Source organism: Oryctolagus cuniculus, chromosome 6, assembly GCF_964237555.1.
Source record: "Oryctolagus cuniculus chromosome 6, mOryCun1.1, whole genome shotgun sequence".
Classification (NCBI taxonomy): domain Eukaryota; kingdom Metazoa; phylum Chordata; class Mammalia; order Lagomorpha; family Leporidae; genus Oryctolagus; species Oryctolagus cuniculus.
The window spans coordinates 165,433,606-165,451,539 of NC_091437.1; the positions used below are offsets into that span (position 1 = coordinate 165,433,606).

A 17,934-nucleotide genomic window follows, 5' to 3' on the forward strand; every position below is an offset into this window, starting at 1 on the left:
GGGCTCCAGGAGGTCAGAGGCCAACAGCACCTCTGCTTTCCCGTCAGTGCCACCTGACCCTTACTCTGCCTCCCTGGGGTGGGTCGGCTCACAGACACTCACCGAGAACCAACCCCACACTTCATCTGTGTGGTCTCACTGACGCATCACATCCACTGTCTCAGCTTGGGTGTCGTTACCAAACAAGAGATTAAGTGCACAGCCCCAAATCCCACAGCTGGACATGGATGACAGCAGGAGATGCTGGCTCTGAAACCATGGCGGGGGGGGGGGGGGGTGTCTCTCCTGGGAGATTGTCTTGGCAAGGTGGTGGATCAGCTCAGGAATACTGCTGGGTCTGGGACCCAGACGACAAGGAGCCCCCTTTGGATGGGGGAGAACAGGTATGACAGCAACCCTGCGGCAACGCACCTGCATGCCCCTCCACCCCCACCTCCCAGAGATAAGGCCACGGGAGCAGCTCTGACCCCGGGGAAGGGGTGGGAGCCAGGCCGGTCCCTCCCAGAGGAAGCATGGCAAAGCGATACCCGGGCCTCCTGCTTTCTCCCTACACGACTGTAAGGCCAGACGCAGGGAAGGTGAAGCAGCCAGGACCACGGAACAGCCCCAGAGAGCTCGGGGGCCTGGAAGAGGGCCCGGCTGGCATCAGACTTCATCGCGGCAAAGCACTGAAGGCAAGGTCAGCCAGAAAAGCACCCTGCTGAGTGGTCATAGCTCAAGTTTCTGCGTCTATGTCATTTTATAAAATATGCCCCCACCACCACCACAGAAAACTGTCCAAGGTCCTCCCTAAAGACAACATAATTTGTTTGGCACAGATCGCCACAGAACTCACGCATTCAGCCTGTGACACTGCCTGTGGTGGAGCAGGATCCCCGGGGCAAGCAGCCCCAGAGAAGGAATGTTCTTTCAGATTCCATCTGGAAAGCCTGGCTCTGCTCAGCACACCGTGGCTAACTGGAATCAGGCAAAGCAACCAAAAACCAAGTGGACGGGAGGGAAGAGACAGAACAAACAGCACCCCTTTCTCTCCTCCCCTCTTAGTTCCTCAGCCTGCCTTCTGGGGAAGCGTGGAAGGCAGCACTGGAGAGCAGGTAACAGAAGGGCGATGGCTGTGAGAGGCCTCACCGGGCCACAGGTGGAGGCCGCCCACGCTCCAGGTCCTGCACTGACCACACTGCAGGGGAGGACAGGACCTCCCCGCTCTGACTCCCGAATGCAACAGACATTCCTCACTGGCTCCAACAGCCCTGGCTTGAGAACTACTTCCAGGAGGATACCAAGTAGGGGAGAAAATGCAGGACCAGGGCTCACAACTGCTGAGAGCACAGGGCCCGCACCCTGGGCACCTGTGAGGCTGACAGCTTGCCTCAGTGCTGGGCCTCTCAGCCTCTGTGTGATTAAATGTGTATGATCCCTCCTCACGCTGCGTAATTAAACCTAAACTTTAAGTTGCAAAAGCACCAAAGGCACTCAGAACTCTAACTGGAGGATTCAGATCCTTGATTCTTAGCAATTTCAATGCCTTCAGTAACTCTAGGGCTCTTTGCCAGGTAGGAGCTCAGCGATAGCTCCTAAAAAAACAGACTCCCCACCCATCACCACCCCAACTCGGAGGCTCACTGGAGAGCGGGAAATGGCACCTATTTCTTCTTTAATAAGGTGTGCTTTTGGTCTGCATGGTTATTTGTGGCTGGTGCTCTAACTACTGGTCATCCCCCTCTGTGGGCAATTCTGTGGAGAATCAAGTGGAAGGCTTGTAATCTGAACTGACTGTCCTCGGCAGGACCTCCGGACAGCAGTGCCCACGGAGGGCTTGGCAGCCCTCCTGGCAGATGAGGTCACCCTTGACCATGACTGAGTCCCTGGCAGTTAGCACAGGGCCAGACCCGTCTTGGGCACTCAATACATATTAGATTAATTGAATTCTGCAATAGAATTAAAATAGAAATGCACTTTGTCTCCTCTTTTATTATTAATTTGCATCATAATTACTTGAAACCATTTAGGGGTGAGGTTAGTTCAGGCTCTCCTGCTCCAGAGAAGAGGTAAGTATTTTCCTGTAAATTGCTAAAACGGTTTTATCGTCAAAAACTGAGAGACTTCAACAGAAAGGAAAGCGGCTTCAATCATCTGTTCTGGCACCAGAATCAGGAGGAGGGCTCTCCTCAGGTGCGTGTGACAGCTCTGTACCGCAGGTGTGCTCCCTCCCTCCCCAGCACAGGCAGGGACCTTCCAGGCAGCTTATGCGTAGCACTAACAAGGTGCTTCACTCTCCACAGGCACCTCCGCTGAGGCTTCCTGCAGCCAGCAGGGGGACGTGCAATATTTTTTTAAATTAAGCGTTCCTGGGCATAGGACTTTGAAATCATCGGCTACTACATTAAAAGAGCCACAGACTGGATTGCTGAGGAAGACTATGGCCCAGTCCACAGAGCTGCTGTATAGGACTAGCCAGCAAAATACCTGGGACAAATACCCATGCAGAAAGACGGGTTTATGTAGCTCACTGTTTTTGGAGGTTCAACTCCAAGACTGGACGCGGCATCTGGTGTGCGTCTCTGAGGGCAGCAGATGGCAGGAGTGGAGCGCACACAGAAGAAGGACCCCCTGGCCAGCCAGGAAGGGGACACAACCGCTGGGCCGACTCAGGCATCCACAATCACATGAGAGCTATCTTTTCTGGGTGACACCCACCAAAGACCTGGGATCTCCCAGTAGGCACTCCTAGGCCATGGGACTGCAGGAGGCTTCCACCCTCGCATCCCATCAATGCAGGATCTCCCAGTAGGCACTCCTAGGCAGTGGGACTGCAGGAGGCTTCCACCCTCGCATCCCATCAGTGCAGGACTTGGCTCTGACATCATGTTCCAACTCTAGGTGAGGATGAGAAGCAAGACTGAGGAGGAGCAGACCACCTGCATGCGGTGCCTCTAGTTAAGCATCCCATACCAGCTCGCCGGCCGACTGCCAGGAACCAAGCACCTGTGACAGGCAGCTGCCGCCCTCAGTCAGCACCCCCACGCCCAGCCGCCTCTCTCTGATGCCTGAGAACATAACTCTGCAAGGTGCTGCCTGACTCCTGCCAAAAGCTCACTTAGGAGAAATCACATTCACCAGGCAAAGCTGATGTGTCAGCAGTCCATCCGTCATTCTGGACATTCTTGGTGGTGGTGCTGGAGCAAGCCAGACAGCAGCCAGCCAGCCACACCGCTGGCCGTCGGTGAGCACACTGGGGCGACACACCCTGCGTGTGCACAGCCGACTGCTGGGACTGGAGGAGACCTCTGCAGTGATGTTGTGCAGGAAGCCATCCTCTGTACCCAAGGTCTCCCGAGACCCCACGAGCCTCGTCACCAGGAAGACGTGTCTCCCCAGGGGGACTGGACGTGTCTGCTCATGAGACAGAGGACCTCAGCACCCAGCAGGCTGACTTCTTGTTGGCCACAGCCGGGTCATGCTTTGCCCCTTCCAGCTCTCACATGGTACCTTAAGACTACTAGGTACTAACAGAACTTGTCCTTTTATTTTCCCATCGCGCCCTTGCTCTCCCATCACTCTGGCAGGACTATTTTTAATGTATATTTATGTGTGCTGCTGCAAACGCTCTAGGAAATAAGGCAGAACAGCACCCGCACAATAACCACTTGAACCATTTCTAGGCGAGCCGAGCAGGCTAGACTAAGAGTCTAAGGACGAGTGTCTTCACTGATCAAAACGCATCCAACAGCACTCACCCCCTTCCCTTCCTGCCCCTAACAAGTCAGTCCTGATGCCACCAGGGAGGGCAGAGCCAGGTGGGTGCCTGCACCGGCCCAGCATGGGTGACGGGGTCCAGGCAGAGCAGGACGGGCCCATGGGATGGGTGCAGCAGTGGCCCAGCACAGGCAGGTAGAGCTGCACAAGGAGACACACAGGACAACAACAGGTGACAGACGAGAAAACAGAGAGGTAGCTGTCCACGACAGTGGAGGGCAGGGTCCTCACTTCCAGAGAAGGGGCTGCAGATGTGAGACACCTGCAACACAGCCGGCTGGGCTGGGCTGCAACTGCAGGCACCCACATGACCCCGTGGTTTTCAAGGTGTCCAAATACAGAAATAACTCCAGACATAACCCTGGGTGCACGTAATACATGTACGTAAACAGACACTCTGCCTAGCAGGCCCTCCGGGGGCAACGTGTACACCCAGCACCTGCGATCTCGTTCTACATGCCATCCTCCACTGCAAGGAGCCAGAGCTCTTGAAGAAATGGCTGACTGCAGGGCTGGAGCAGGGGAGTGTTAGATAAAACGAACCCTACGCATGTGACAAAGGACACAGCCGTCTTCTTGAAGGGGCCCCCACTGGCCAAATCAGGAATGATGCAAGCATCAGAACAATAGGATGGAGTTTATCATATAATAATATGTTACAGGAAACCATAAGTATACATATAGCAAAGTAGGCAGGTGGACAGATGGGTGGAAGGACAGACAGTGGATAGATAGAAAGATGGATAGATAGAAAGACGGTCAGACAGACTGGTAATCGACAGATATATAGACAGATGGGCAAACAGAAAGGTAGGTGGGTGGATGGATAGATTATAAAAACAGATGGGGAGAGAGAGACAGGAAGATGGATAAATGGATGGATGGACAGATGAGAGGGTGAGAGTGACAGAGAGAGATGACAATCGGATGAGAGACACATGGACCAACACAAGCACTCCTCATTTCCTAGCTCCAGCTCTAAGTAACATGAATTTTCAAGAGTAAATAAAGTCACATTTCATTTCATAGGGAGCGATGGATTTACTTCAGCTGACATAACTTAATACTTGTATGTATAGGCAAAAGCATTAACTGGCAGGAAACGGTAAAGTCACTTTAATCAGTGCAAGAGCTCCCTGGAGCTTCCAGAACACGGACCTGCAGAGACCTCTGCTGCTTCCACTGCACTTCCCCAGCGTCTCACTCAGTCCTCGCAGGAGCTCGGCACCAGCGGCTCACTCTGCGAGGAGGAGATGAAGGCACAGAGAAGCGAAATGGTTCTCCCACAGTCACACGATTAATTACAGAAAACAGAGTTTGGATACAAGTCTACTGGGCAGAATCCTATGGTTTTTCCAATTTTACATTAAAGGAAGTTATTAATGTTTGGCCTTAAGAAGTCCCATCAATAACTGTTAGCTACAGTTCCTCCTTCCTGAAGCCCAGAGAAGTGCTTACGCATCAGATGCCTGTGACGGAGAGGGATTCGGAGGAGGAAGCTCCCACGGCCTGTTCCAGAAGCACGACCCAGGGCATATCTCTGGAGAAGAAAGATCTTGCTTGGACAGGAGAAGAAAAACACTAGAGGCTGAAGAATTACAGAGCAAGGACATCACGTTTGTCCTAATTCCTTATCTTTCCAAGCAGCGGAAACTGAGGAGAACAGCACACAAGCAAAAGCTGGCAAGCACGTTAAAGTAGGCGAACGTGTATCTGTGCATGAAAATCAATCTTGGATAAAAACACAGGCCCCCAGACCCAGCCCCTCTAGCAGACCATGTCACGAGCTCAGGAAGAGGCAACACACCTCACAAAATAGAGCGCTGTCCACGGCCTCCCTCTCGGAGGAGGGAAGGGCAGCTCCCACCAGTGTGCTGTCTGGCCCCACAGCATGGCCTCTGTGCCCGGGACAGCATGGCAGGCTGAGTGGGTTACAACGCACTGCATGGGGCCTGGACTGAGGGCTGACTCCTAACGTCCACTCCCCCACCCCCGCCCCAGTGGCCAACAATCCTGCAGCTTCACCGCCATCATAAGGTTTGGGGGCGTGGACCTGGGGCGGTGGAAAGCACAGCGACACTTGTCGAGGCCCCTGGGAGGATGGCCCCCACCTTTCCTTCTGTTTTCCTGGACACTGTGCGATGAGGATGCGAGGCAGGGAGCTGCTGCTGTCACTCTGACACCACACCAGGCCTACGTGATCCATGCACTGTTGGGAAGTGTGGGCATAAAAATGTCTCCAAGAAGAAGAAAACGTGGCCAGCGTTGTGGCTCAGTGGGTTAAGCAGCAGCCTTCAAAGCCTGCATCCTACTTGGGTGCTGGTTCAAGTCCCGACCGCTCCACCTCTGACCCAGCTCCCTGCTGGGAGCACCTGGGAAGCCAGTGGAAGATGGATGGCCTAGGAATCTGGGCCGCTGTCACCATGTGGGAGACCTGAATGCAGCTCCTGCTCCTGGCTTCAGCTTGGCCCAGCCTGTTGTGGCCATCTGGGTAATGAACCAGCGGATGGAAGACCACTCTCTTTCTCTAAGTCTGCCTTTCAAACAAACAAATAAATCTTTAAAAAAGAAAAACAAATCTTTTAAAAAGAAAAACAAAGGGCTGGTGCTGTGGCATAGTGGGCTAAGCTCCACTTGCAGGGCCAGCATCCAACATGGGCATCAGTTCAAGTCCCGGCTGCCCCTCTTCTGATCCAGCTCTCTGTTAATGGCCTGGGAAGGCAGTGAAAGATGGCCCAAATGAGTGCACCCCTGCTCCTGTATGGGAGACCCAGAAGAGGCTCCCGGCTTCAGATCAGCCCAGCTCTGGCCACTGCAGCCATGTGGAAAATGAACCAGTGATTGGAATACCTTTCTCTGTTGTTCCCTCTGTCTGTAACTCTAGCTCTCAAATAAACAAATTTAAAAAAAAACTTTAAAAAAAAGAAAAAAAAAAGACAACAGAGATTCACTGAGTGTTTCTATGGGCCAGGAACTATGCTGGTGCTGGTGTATGTAGGCGCCATGGCGAAATAAAACCAAACAGCCCGTGAAGGGGCCATTTCTAAGCCTGTGGGAAACCTGAGAGCGAAGCTCAGAGAGGCTACGTCCTTGTCCAAGGCCCCAGGTTAGTGGAGAACAAACCCAAGGCCTCAAGTCTCAGCTCCAGGGCTGCCTGGACAGCTCAGCCTCCCTCCCCTCCGGCGTCTCTGGGAGATCAAGTCCCCTCTTGGTGGCCATGCCCTGTGAGGAACAGCCCTTTCCAGCTCCATTGATGAGAGGCCTGCTCGCATCAAAGGCCCAGAACGTTCCATGAAGTGCAGAGTGCTCTATTATACAAGGTTTTCTAAATTTAAAAATGATCCAAGCCACGATGCAGATAAAAATTAAGAAAGGCTTTTCTAGTCTTTTATTAAAAAAAAAAAAAAAAAAAAAGAATCATGCCCTTAATCCCAAATCAAACACTTTCCACTCGACGCCTTAGAGAGAAGCCCACAAGGAAGCCCCCCCTTCCCAGCAGGCAGGGGGCACGGCGGAGCACCTGCGCTCTCCTCGGGCCCACCCATGCCTCACTGCTGCACATCCCTCCCGAGACAGAGCCAGTGGCAGCCAGAGCAAGCCCTCAGGCTGCAGCCCAGCCTGTGGGCACTGCCCTGGCCAGCTCCAGCTGAGCAGCCACTCAGGAGTGCCCTTTGGACGCCTGCCAGGAATATGTGTGCCAGGTGCCCTGCCAGCCCAGCTCTGGGGGTCACTCAGCTCTGGCTACACCACACCTGCCTTCAAGGAGCTGCGGGGAGAGAGACACTGAGCAGCCCCACGCCACACACTCCTGCTGCATGAGGTGCTCACAGAAGCCTCATGCCCTAGGGCTGTTCTCAATGTGGGGGCAGGCGGGGACCAGCAGCCCAACCCCAAGAAGACTGAGTGATTCCACAGACACCTAGGGTCACAGCACCCGCATCAGCAGCAAAGCCATGTCCAAGCTTCTTTACAGTCTTCAGATGGGTCAGGGACATGGAAATCACTTGAGGTCAGTTCATCCATTTCTACAGGTGCCCACTCTGTAGGAGTCACAGGCCTCCACCGTCTCAAGTCTAGACCCGGCAGGAGAGACAGTCACATGGGAAGGCAATTCCTGGACCACACACGATGGCGAATGCCAGGACGGAGGTGACGAATGTACCACGAAACCAGAGGACTGGCTTTGCACCCAGAAGGCAACAGAGCTGGCTGTGAATCTACAGGCACGGTGCGGGGAGGGGAGGCAGGCATTTAGCCTAGTGGTCAAGACACCACTTAAGGTGCCTGTTTCCCACATTCGAGTGCCTGGGCTCAACACCGAGCTGACTCCGGCCTCCTGCTAACGCAGACCACAGGAGGCAGTGGTGACAGCTCAGGTGATGGGGTTCCCGACACCCCTGTCGGAGACTTGGACCGAGTCTTGGCTCTGTGCTTCAGGACTGGGCTAGACCACTGCAGCCATTTGGAGTGAACCAGAGGACAGAATCCGTATCTCTCTCTCTCTCTCTATTTCTGTGCCTCTCGAATTAATCGTAGAAAGAAAAATCTCTCTAAAATAAATGAACAAAGGAATGAGTGACACCAAAGTCAGGGACAACGAATGCCAGGAGGAGGCAGAGCGCGTGCAAAGGCACCGAGGCCGGAAAGCTGCTGGCGTGTTCCAGAAGTTTCTCCCATTCCTGTGCTGCTGGGCCACGTGGCCCGAGAAAAAGGAGCTGACTGGAAGCTTGTAGGTAGGAGAGTGACGAGGTCACACTGGTCTCAGTCACAGCCCAGGCAGACCTGGGTCCGGATGTGGCTCTGCCGTTAAACAGGCAAGTGCCTGGGGTCACTGTGGGACGCCACAGGCCTGGGCTCTCGCGTCCACACGTCCCAGGATGGCTGTCAGCCGGGAAAGCATGGAAGTTCTTCTCCAGATCTCTACACATGGGGTGGGGGAAGCCCCGCCCACCTTACCTGACAATGGGGAGCTTGGTGAAGGGCACAGGGGGCAGGGTGAGGCCATCCGGGAGGGTGATGGGCTCCATGGTCCCAGGACACTTGGAGGTGTAGTTCTCCAGGCTCTGAGTCACATCTTTCTTCTCTGCAGAGAACACAAACACAAGATAAAGGCTCATAAACAGACGGGCAGCCGCGGTGTGTCCTGAGCGCCCCGCGGCAGACAGGTTCGGACACGGAGGCGAGGGCTGTGCAGGGCGTCCCTCGTGGATCCAGACATCCAGCAGCAGCTGCTCCACGTGAGGGCCTAAGGATGGAGGCAACATCAAGGCAGGCTCCTCGACGAGGTTTCCACTGGCCCAGGAAACGCGTCCGCACCAAGTTCCAAGGCAGCCAGCAGGCAGGACGGGAGGAAGAGTGTGCCTGCGACCAAACAGCACTTTCCCAGCTGTCACAAAGGGGCCAGGCTGGACGCCAGACTCGTCCCCAAGGAGTCTACAGTCTGTTCTGTGTGACAGATGTTTAAGCAAGTAATAATTAGAAATCAGCATTTCTGCGCGAATGCAGAGCTTTCTGAGATAAAGAGCGCTGTCCTGCTCACCCCGTCCCTCTCATCAGCAGGGAGGGAAGGAGGGAAGCGGCACCACCATGCCCGTGAGCCTGCTGTCTGGGACAGGCTGCACATGGACATTCAGACTCCTGACACCCACGCCAGAAGCAGCTGACCGGGCACCGACTCAAGACAGGAGCGTTATCAGCCCCCTTTTCCAAATGAAGAAAATGGAGACCAAGTGCAGTTAAATGCATGTGCGGCCGTCTCCCTAAAGGATTAAGGAAGGAGCTGGGGGTGAGTGGGGCTGAGGAGGGCAAGGCCTCTGGCCTCAAAGGTCAAAGTCACCATGGAAGGGAAAGGCACAGATCCTAAGGACCACAGCAGCAGAGGGGTCTGCGTGGGGAGGGGCCTGGGGCAGGGCAGTCAGACCCACGCCTGAAGAAATGGCTTGGTCCTTCCCCATTCCTCACGCAATCCTTTAAGGGACATCACTCAACCCTGCTGAGAGCCGTTTTGCTGCAGCAAGGAGCTAAGGAATCACCGATGATAAAATGAGATAATGCGCCAAACAACGGTGACCCACAGAAACCAGCACTGAATAAATCTAACCAGTGACAACTATAACGCCATCAGCATCCTGCTGCACCAAAGTAAATGTCAGAAAATGGACAGAGAGGGGCTGATGCTGTGTGCAGCGCTTACAGCCCAGAATTTGTCCACGGGGGAGGACAGTTTTCCCACCAAGCGTTTGGGGATCCTGAAACACAGGACACTGACAGGAGGGCCAATGCGTGGTGCGGAAGACGCTTTACTGAGGAAGGAGCCGGAGTCCATCAGTTCCAAGCTGTGTGCGCACTGGCACCATGACGAGCAGACGGGCGCTGGTGATGATCTGACTGGCTGCCACCTCTGTGCTGCTCAAGTGGTACCACCTTTGGCCAGCAGGAGTCTCTCTGGGGTGGTCCTTGTGCCCATTTCTCATCGACAGCCTCCGTTCCTCTGGCTCGTCCCCAGCCCCTGACCTAGAACTGAATCCCTTCTCCATGGAGCCCTGAGCTCTTTCCGTGGGAAGCGGCATTTCAAGAATGGAATCTGGAGGCCAGGGCCCCTCACTATCTCCCTTGGCCTACACACAGATCAACTCAGAAAACGGTGGATGTGGTCACAGCATATGTGATTTTACTGTGAACTCTTTTTTAAAGGTTCACAAGTAAAGATATGGCTTTCGGGACACAAACTCCTTAAAGGGAAGAAAACCTGGCCATTGCCCATCCTTGCATTTTCTGAGCACTAATGCAGGCCAAGTACCATGCTGTGCTCTTCAGGCTACAGAATCTGGAAGGAGGGGCCGGCGTTGTGGCATAGCGGGTAAAGCCGTCACCAGCAACGCCAGTATCCCACATGGGTGCCGGTTTAAGTCCCAGCTGCTCCACCTCCAATTCAGCTCCCTGCTCATGTGCCTGAGAAAGCAGCAGAGGCTGGCCCAAGTCTGTGGGCCTCTGTACCAGCACAGAAGACCCAGACGGAGCTCCAGGCTGCAACCGGCCTAGCACTGGTCATTAAGGGCATTTGGGGAGTAAACCAGTGGACAGAAGATCTCTCTCTGTCTCTCTCTCTTTCTGTTATTCTGTCTTTCAAATAAATAAAAACAAATCTTTAAAAAAAAACTTGAAGGCAATAAATCTTGGTATATTTACAGAACTTCAATACTTTTTATACAAAATAGGTACATGATACTTTCCCACAAAGTTTCTGTAAAAGAAGGGGTAAAGAGAGGGTCCAGTGCAGTGGCACAGAAGGTGAAGCCTCCACCTGCAGGCCAGCATCTCACAGGCGCTGGTTCAAGTCCTGGCTGCTCCACTTCCGATCCAGCTCCCTGCTAATGGCCTGGGAACACAATGGAAGATGGCCCAAGTGCTTGGGCCCCTGCATCCACATGGGGGACCAGATGAAGCTCCTGGCTCCTGGCTTCAGCCTGGTTCACCCCTGGCCACTGCAGCCATTTGGGAAGTGAACCAGTGGATGGAAGATCTCTCTGTCTCCACCTCTCTCTTGGTAATTTTGCCTTTCAAATAAATAAATCAATCTTTTTAAAAAATTCTTCAATTATTATTGAAACAAAAGGGAGGGAGGCTTTATTATCCCCTTTGGAACATGATAGACTAGCTCAAGGATAATCTGGAAAATCTCATTATGCATGGGTATCAGTGCTACCAAAATCTAATTTCTTTAAAGACTTATGTTCAGCACCCATATGGGATGCCAGTGCCAGAGGCAGAGGCTTAACCCATTGCACCACCGTGCCAGTCCCTAAACATTAATTTTTAACTATGATATTAACATTGTGGTAATATAAGAGTATGTCCATTTTTTAGAGGCATACTAAAGTATGAAGATGTGAAATGACATAATGTGGCCAGGATTTTCTTTTAAATAACTCAAACAAAAAAAGCAACAGATAAAATAAATACACAAAAAGCTTGGTAACTAGTGAATTTCGGTGGCTTACATTTGGAGATGCACCTTACTATGCTTTGTGCCTCTGTTTTTAAGATTTTTTTCAGCTGAGGAGGCTTCAAAAAGTTCATGAAGGAGCCAGCGTTGTGGTGTCGTGGGTGAAGCTGCTATCTGCAACACCAACATCCCATACGGCTGCTGGTTCAAATCCCAGCTATTCCACTTCTGATCCAGCTCCCTGCTAATGAGAAAGCAACAGAAGTTGGCCCAAGTGCTTAGGTCCCTGAATCTCCATGGGAGACCTGGAAGAAGCTCCTGGCTCCTGACTTCAGTCTGGCCCAGCCCTGGCCATTGTGGCTACTTGGGGAGAGGACAGGCAGACGGAAGATCTCTCTGTCTCCCTCTGTCTGTAACTTCACCTTTCAAATACATAAAATAAATCTAAAAAAAAAAAAAAAGCTCATGAAAAACGTGTATTATGGAAAATCTATTCATGAATCTCAAAAATATTTTTTACTGAAACAAAGTTTTCTTTTAATTCCTTTTTCCTTTAACATTTTGAAGGACAGGACATGATTTCTTCCGGGTCGCACAGAGAAACAGGGTCGGCTTGCAACCTCCTGTTCCAATCTGCCCAGGTACCCATGTGACAAAGGGGAGCGGGCACAAGGCCCCACGCAGCGGCCGCTGACATCTGCTCCACACACCCAGATTCTCACCCCAGAGACTCCGGTCAGTGGGAGGAGGACACTCATTATTCCACTAAAATCCAATACATCCTGTCCATGTTGACCAGAGTATCTGCCAGAGACTGTAGACAGAGCATCTAACGCCTTTGAAACTCAATTTTTCCACCCCAGAAATTAAAGAATTCACACAGAAAAACAGAGCATTCTCAATGAAAACGAGCTGTCGCCTCACTAAGCAGCAGGAAACCCGACGGCCAGAGCTTCCGACCATGAGCGGCTCCCAGGCCATTTTGCCGTTCCACGAGCCGACGCCGGCGAGAACGCCAGCACGTCAGGATGTCACAGCTCACGCCTGCTTCTCCCCAGCATCCACGCGAGACAGCCGCGTCGGCACCCGGCCAGGTGCGGTTTTCTAAACAGGCGGACCACAGGTCGAGGACAAGCAAACGCGCCCCTGTTCTCTGCAGCAAAGTGAAGAAGGCAGAGGTGAAAGCAAGGCTGAGGCCGGATCCCAGCTGAAACAGTGTTTCCCGGATCTGACCCGGACTGTCAGCTAACAAGCGGGGACCACACTGACGCTCAATTCTCACAAATGGCACTGTTGGTCTGCGTGGGAAGAGAGTCCCAGCACACGGCTGGTGGGAATGCGGCTGGGAAAACTCCACGGAGGCTCCCAAAGAAACTTAAAAGTAGACTTTCCAGTCCCGCCCTTAGCTACCGACCCAAAGAGGGAGAACGGCCTTGTGCAGATATGTGCACCCTCATGTTCACTGCAGCTAAGACACAGAAACAACCAACAGGCTCACTGGTGAGGGGGTGAATAAAGAACCATGTGTGTGTGAGAGAGAGAGAAACAGAGAGAGAGAGAAACGGGATACTATTCAGCCTTAAAGAAGTACGAGATCCTGCCATTTGCCACAGCACAGAGAGAACTGGAAGACTTGCTGTGTGAAATAAGCCAGACACAGGAAGAAAAACACTGCATGATCTCATTTACATGTGGCATGTTTAAAAAGAGCTCAAGGGGGCCGGTGCCGTGGCTCACTAGGCTGGCTAATCCTCCACCTTGCGGTGCCGGCACACTGGGTTCTAGTCCCAGTAGGGGCGCCAGATTCTGTCCCGGTTGCCTCTCTTCCAGGCCAGCTCTCTGCTGTGGCCCGGGAGTGCAGTGGAGGATGGCCCAAGTGCTTGGGCCCTGCACCCCATGGGCCCTGCCTTCGGATCAGCGCGGTGCATCGGCCACAGCGCGCGGCCATTGGAGGGTGAACCAACGGCAAAGGAAGACCTTTCTCTCTGTTTCTCTCTCTCACTGTCCAACCCTGTCAAAAATAAAATAAAATAAAATAAAAATAAATAAAATTTTAAAAAGTTAAAAAAAAAAAAAAGAGCTCAAGGGGCCGGGGTTCTGGCACAGTGGGTCAAAGCCACTTCTTGTGATGCCAGCATCCCACACCGGAGCACTGGTTCAGGTACAGGCTTTGTGCTTCCAATCCAGTTCCCTGCCAGTGCACGTGGAAAGCAGCAGATGGCCCAAGTGCTTGGGCCCCTCACCCAGGTGGGAGACCAGGAAGAAGCTCCTGGCTCCCAACTTTGGCTTGGCCCAGCCCCAACCACTGCAGCCATTTAGGGAGTGACCCAGCAGATGGAAGATCTCTCTCTCTCTCTAACTCTGCCATTCAAATAAATAAATAAATCTTTAAAAATACCAAATGCACAAAGATATTCACTGCCCACATCAAGATGACATGTTAATCCACTCCACTCTAGTAGCCATTTTACTACCTATACAAAGAGTACTCAGAAAGCTCATGGAAAAATTCACATTTACATATATATATATATAAATGCATTACATATGTATAGATTTCAAACATGTCCGCATTAACACAGGCTTACCTCGTAATTCCATTTTTCCATGAACTTTCTGGAGGCCCCTCATAGGCGAGTCATGAAACCATGTTGTAAGCCTCAGACAGACACGCGGACCTTTATTTTAAGTAGGTAAATCGGGAAGAACAGAGTCACAGTGTCTCCAAAGCTGGAGGCCTTGTGAAACAACTGAGAGAACGATGGTCAGCAGAGCAGAGAGGACGTACAGCAACCGCGACTGAGCGACACAGGACGGCGGAGCCCCAGCTGCAGACGCACGCTCTTCTCCGACGCTCACAGCGCCTGCAGGCTGGGCCGCTGCTCCGCCAGCACGCAAGTCCCCGTCCTTGGAGACTGGGGCCACAGGCTTCCCGCTAACCTAACAGTACTGAGAGTTACCAGTAACAGCACCACATCTACAAAGTTCCAAACACCTCTTAGTTAAGCAGCACACACAAAACAGGTCGAAAAAAAGCCAAAAATGACAATTTAAAAACATTTCTGTTAACAAACACACAACCTGCTGGTACTTGTGACTTGTACCTGAGGCAGTACTGAAGGGAAATTTGCAGTTTTGGGTGTTTATCCTAGGAGAGAAGGAAGGCTGAAAACCAAGGATCTGTGTCTTCACTGTTAAAGCTAGAAAAATCTTATAATTAAACCCAAAGTGCAAAAGTCCATGTCATAGAAAATACAAATTAATTTTAAAAATCAACAAAGTCAAAAATTGGTTCTTAGAAGAAAAATTAATAAAACTGATAAATCCCCTAGGAGAAAAATACAAATCATCTAAATTGGGATAAAGGGGCACAGATACTATGCTCATTAAAAGGATATTAAGGGGGCCAGCGTTGTGGTGCAGCGAGTCCTGGCCTGAAGCACCAGCATCCCATATGGGCGCCGGTTCAAGACCCGGCTGCTCCACTTCCGATCCAGCTCTCTGCTATGGCCTTGGAAAGCAGAAGGACTTGGCCCAAGTCCTTGGGCACCTGCATGGGAGACCCAGAAGAAGCTCCTGGCTCCTGGCTTCGGATCAGCACAGCTCCATCCAGCCTTGTAGCCAACTGGGGAGTGAACCATCGGATGGAAGACCTCTCTCTCTCTCTCTCTCTCTCTCTCTCTCTAAATAAATCTTTTTTTAAAAAGGATATTAAGCAAAAATTAATAGCCATATGCCAACAATTTTGACAACTTTGGTGAAACAGGAAAATTCCTTGAGGGAAAAATGACAGAAGACAAACTGACAGTCTGAACAGCCCTGCATTCATTAAAGAATCTGAATCTGTAATCAAAACTCCCAGAAAGAGCGTCCCGCCCCAGGCGGCCTCGCTCCGAAGTCCCATCACACATCCAGGAGGAGTGTTACCAAGCTCACCGCTTAGACGAGTGCTCCAGAAGACAGAGAAGGAGGGCGTACTCCCCTCCATGCAAAACACTGACACCAAAGCCCAGGCAAGAACTGAAAGAACACCAGTTCACTCAGCAAAGGCAGCCTGGAGTCTTCAGCAGTCTCACAGAGCTGAAGAGACACACGCCCAGCTCTCACAGGGACCCACCGTAGGGCCATCACGGGGACCCTGGGCAAAGCCAGAGCACCACACAGGGAGAGTAACCCAAGCCTCCACACAGGGCAACACACCGATGCTCAGACAGAAATCACGGAGTGTCTAAGAAGCAGGAGGTAATGGGGGACAGGGGAAACACCTAGGTGTGAGTCCAGCCAAATATCTACACCACCAACTGTTGTCACACAGTGGGGCCGGCGCTGAGGCAGGTAAAGCCGCCACCTGTGACACCAGCATCCCATATTGGCACCGGTTCAAATCCTAGCTGCTCCACTTTGGATCAAGTTCTTACTAATGGGTCTGGGAAAAGCAGTGGAGATGGTTCAAGTGCTCAGGCCCCTGCTAAACCCTGATGAAGCTCCTGGTCCTGGCTTCGGCCTGGCCCAGCACTGGCTATTGTGGCCATATGGGGAATGAACCAACAGAGGGGATATGTCTGTCTGTCTCTGTCTCTCCCTCTCTCTATATAACTCTGACCTTCATAATAAATAAATAAATCTTTTTTAAAAAATGGTTGTGATACAGTGGGGTGCCGAGCACAGTACAAGGCTCTGGAGATCCAAGATGCACAGACCTAAGTAACTTCCTTATCACTAGTGAGTTACAGCAAAACGATTCAATGTTCAAATGGACACAGGAGCTGAAGACAAAGATGGAGACAGGGCTGACACCAAAGGGAACGGCTCTGGACTGGGAGAAGCCCTGAGCAAGGCAGGAGTACAGAAGACGAAGGTCAAGGTGACCCCATCTGCGACAGGGGCACCGAGGGACCACCAGGAGATGAAGAGCACACAAAAGCTGTGGCACAGCCACAGAAAAGCGCACGGGGCACAGGGAGGACCCCCAAGCACCAGGAAGACCAGCAGAGACAGCATTTCCTAAAGAAGGTGACAGAAGGAAGATGCGGGGCCCAAGGACGACACCTGGGAAACACAGAGGTCAAGGGCAGTGGGGAAATGAGGGTGGAAAGAACCCTACAGGTTCAGGACTCAAGAAGGTGATGGGGGGGGGGGGCGGCAGCATTGTGGCAAAGCGGGCAAAGCCGCTGCCCACAGTGCCAGCATCCCACACGGGCGCCAGTTCAAGTCCCGGCTGCTCCACTTCTGATCCCGCCCCTGCAAATGCACCTGGAAAAGCAGTGGAAGACAGCCTGAGTGCATGGGCCCCTGCACCCACGTGGGAGACCCAGAAGAAATCTATGGCTCCTGGCTTCAGCTTGGCCCTGCCCATGGCAGCCATTTGGGGAATGATCAAGGTAATGGAAAAATCTCTCTCTCTCTCTCTCTCTCTCTCTCTCTCTCTCTAACTCTGTCTTTTAAATATAAATAAGATAAATCTTAAAAAAAAAAAAAAAGACAACGGGTGGGGGGGGGGTTGTTCTCTGGAAAGAAGAGAAATGGGCATAATGTGACGGGAAGGAGGTGTGGTCATTTGTCATCTCCAAAGCAAACAGCAGGTGCAGGACCCCAGGCAACACGAAGAGTTGGGTGGGAGCAGGATGAGCAGCAGGGCTCCTCGGTCCTGAGCGCTGCTCAGTGGGTACCCAGGCAGGACCCCCAGGATGAGTGTACCACCAGGGGCTTCCCCAGCTCTGCCTCACACAGAATTTGCACTCGCCCACGGAGTACAAAACCATCCCCAGCCCCACACAAGGGACCATCCAACTAGGCCCCGAGACACCCAGTCCCTTTCCCAAGGTCACACAGCTCGTGAGCAGAGCTGAGGTTCTAGGCCAGCCCGTCAAGCCCGTTCCAGTCCCAGTGCACAGTGCATCCCTGGGCATCACAGCGCCCACTTCACAGACCTGGAAAGGTGACATGGCTTTCACGGGGTTCCTGAGGTTCTTCAGACTCGGAGCCATGAGCTCCGCTTTTCCTTTTGTCACACTGCCCACCCGTGGTGCCCCAACTTGTAAAGTGTGGAAGAAAACACAGATATCCTGAAACAGCCAACCCACCACAGCCAGCGAGTTCAGCACCTTACATGGGCAAGAAAAATCCACTCGGCTTTCCTGGACTCTGCACATATGTCCTTGTGGCGTGGCGGTCCCACCACACGAAGTGAGGAAGACGCGTGCCACCACCGTGAAGACAGGCCGCGACACACC

General features: G+C 52.4%; 1 protein-coding gene across 2 annotated transcripts in view; it reads right to left on the reverse strand.

The window, feature by feature from the left end:
• The window catches only part of TRAPPC9 (trafficking protein particle complex subunit 9), a 562,730-nt gene that overhangs the window by 424,986 nt on the left and 119,810 nt on the right, over nt 1-17,934 (reverse strand). For both annotated transcript variants that reach the window (XM_070075538.1, XM_070075537.1), the window contains one exon: nt 8,713-8,839. In XM_070075538.1, the coding sequence (XP_069931639.1) occupies nt 8,713-8,839 (127 nt within the window). The remainder of the gene's footprint in view (nt 1-8,712; nt 8,840-17,934) is intronic.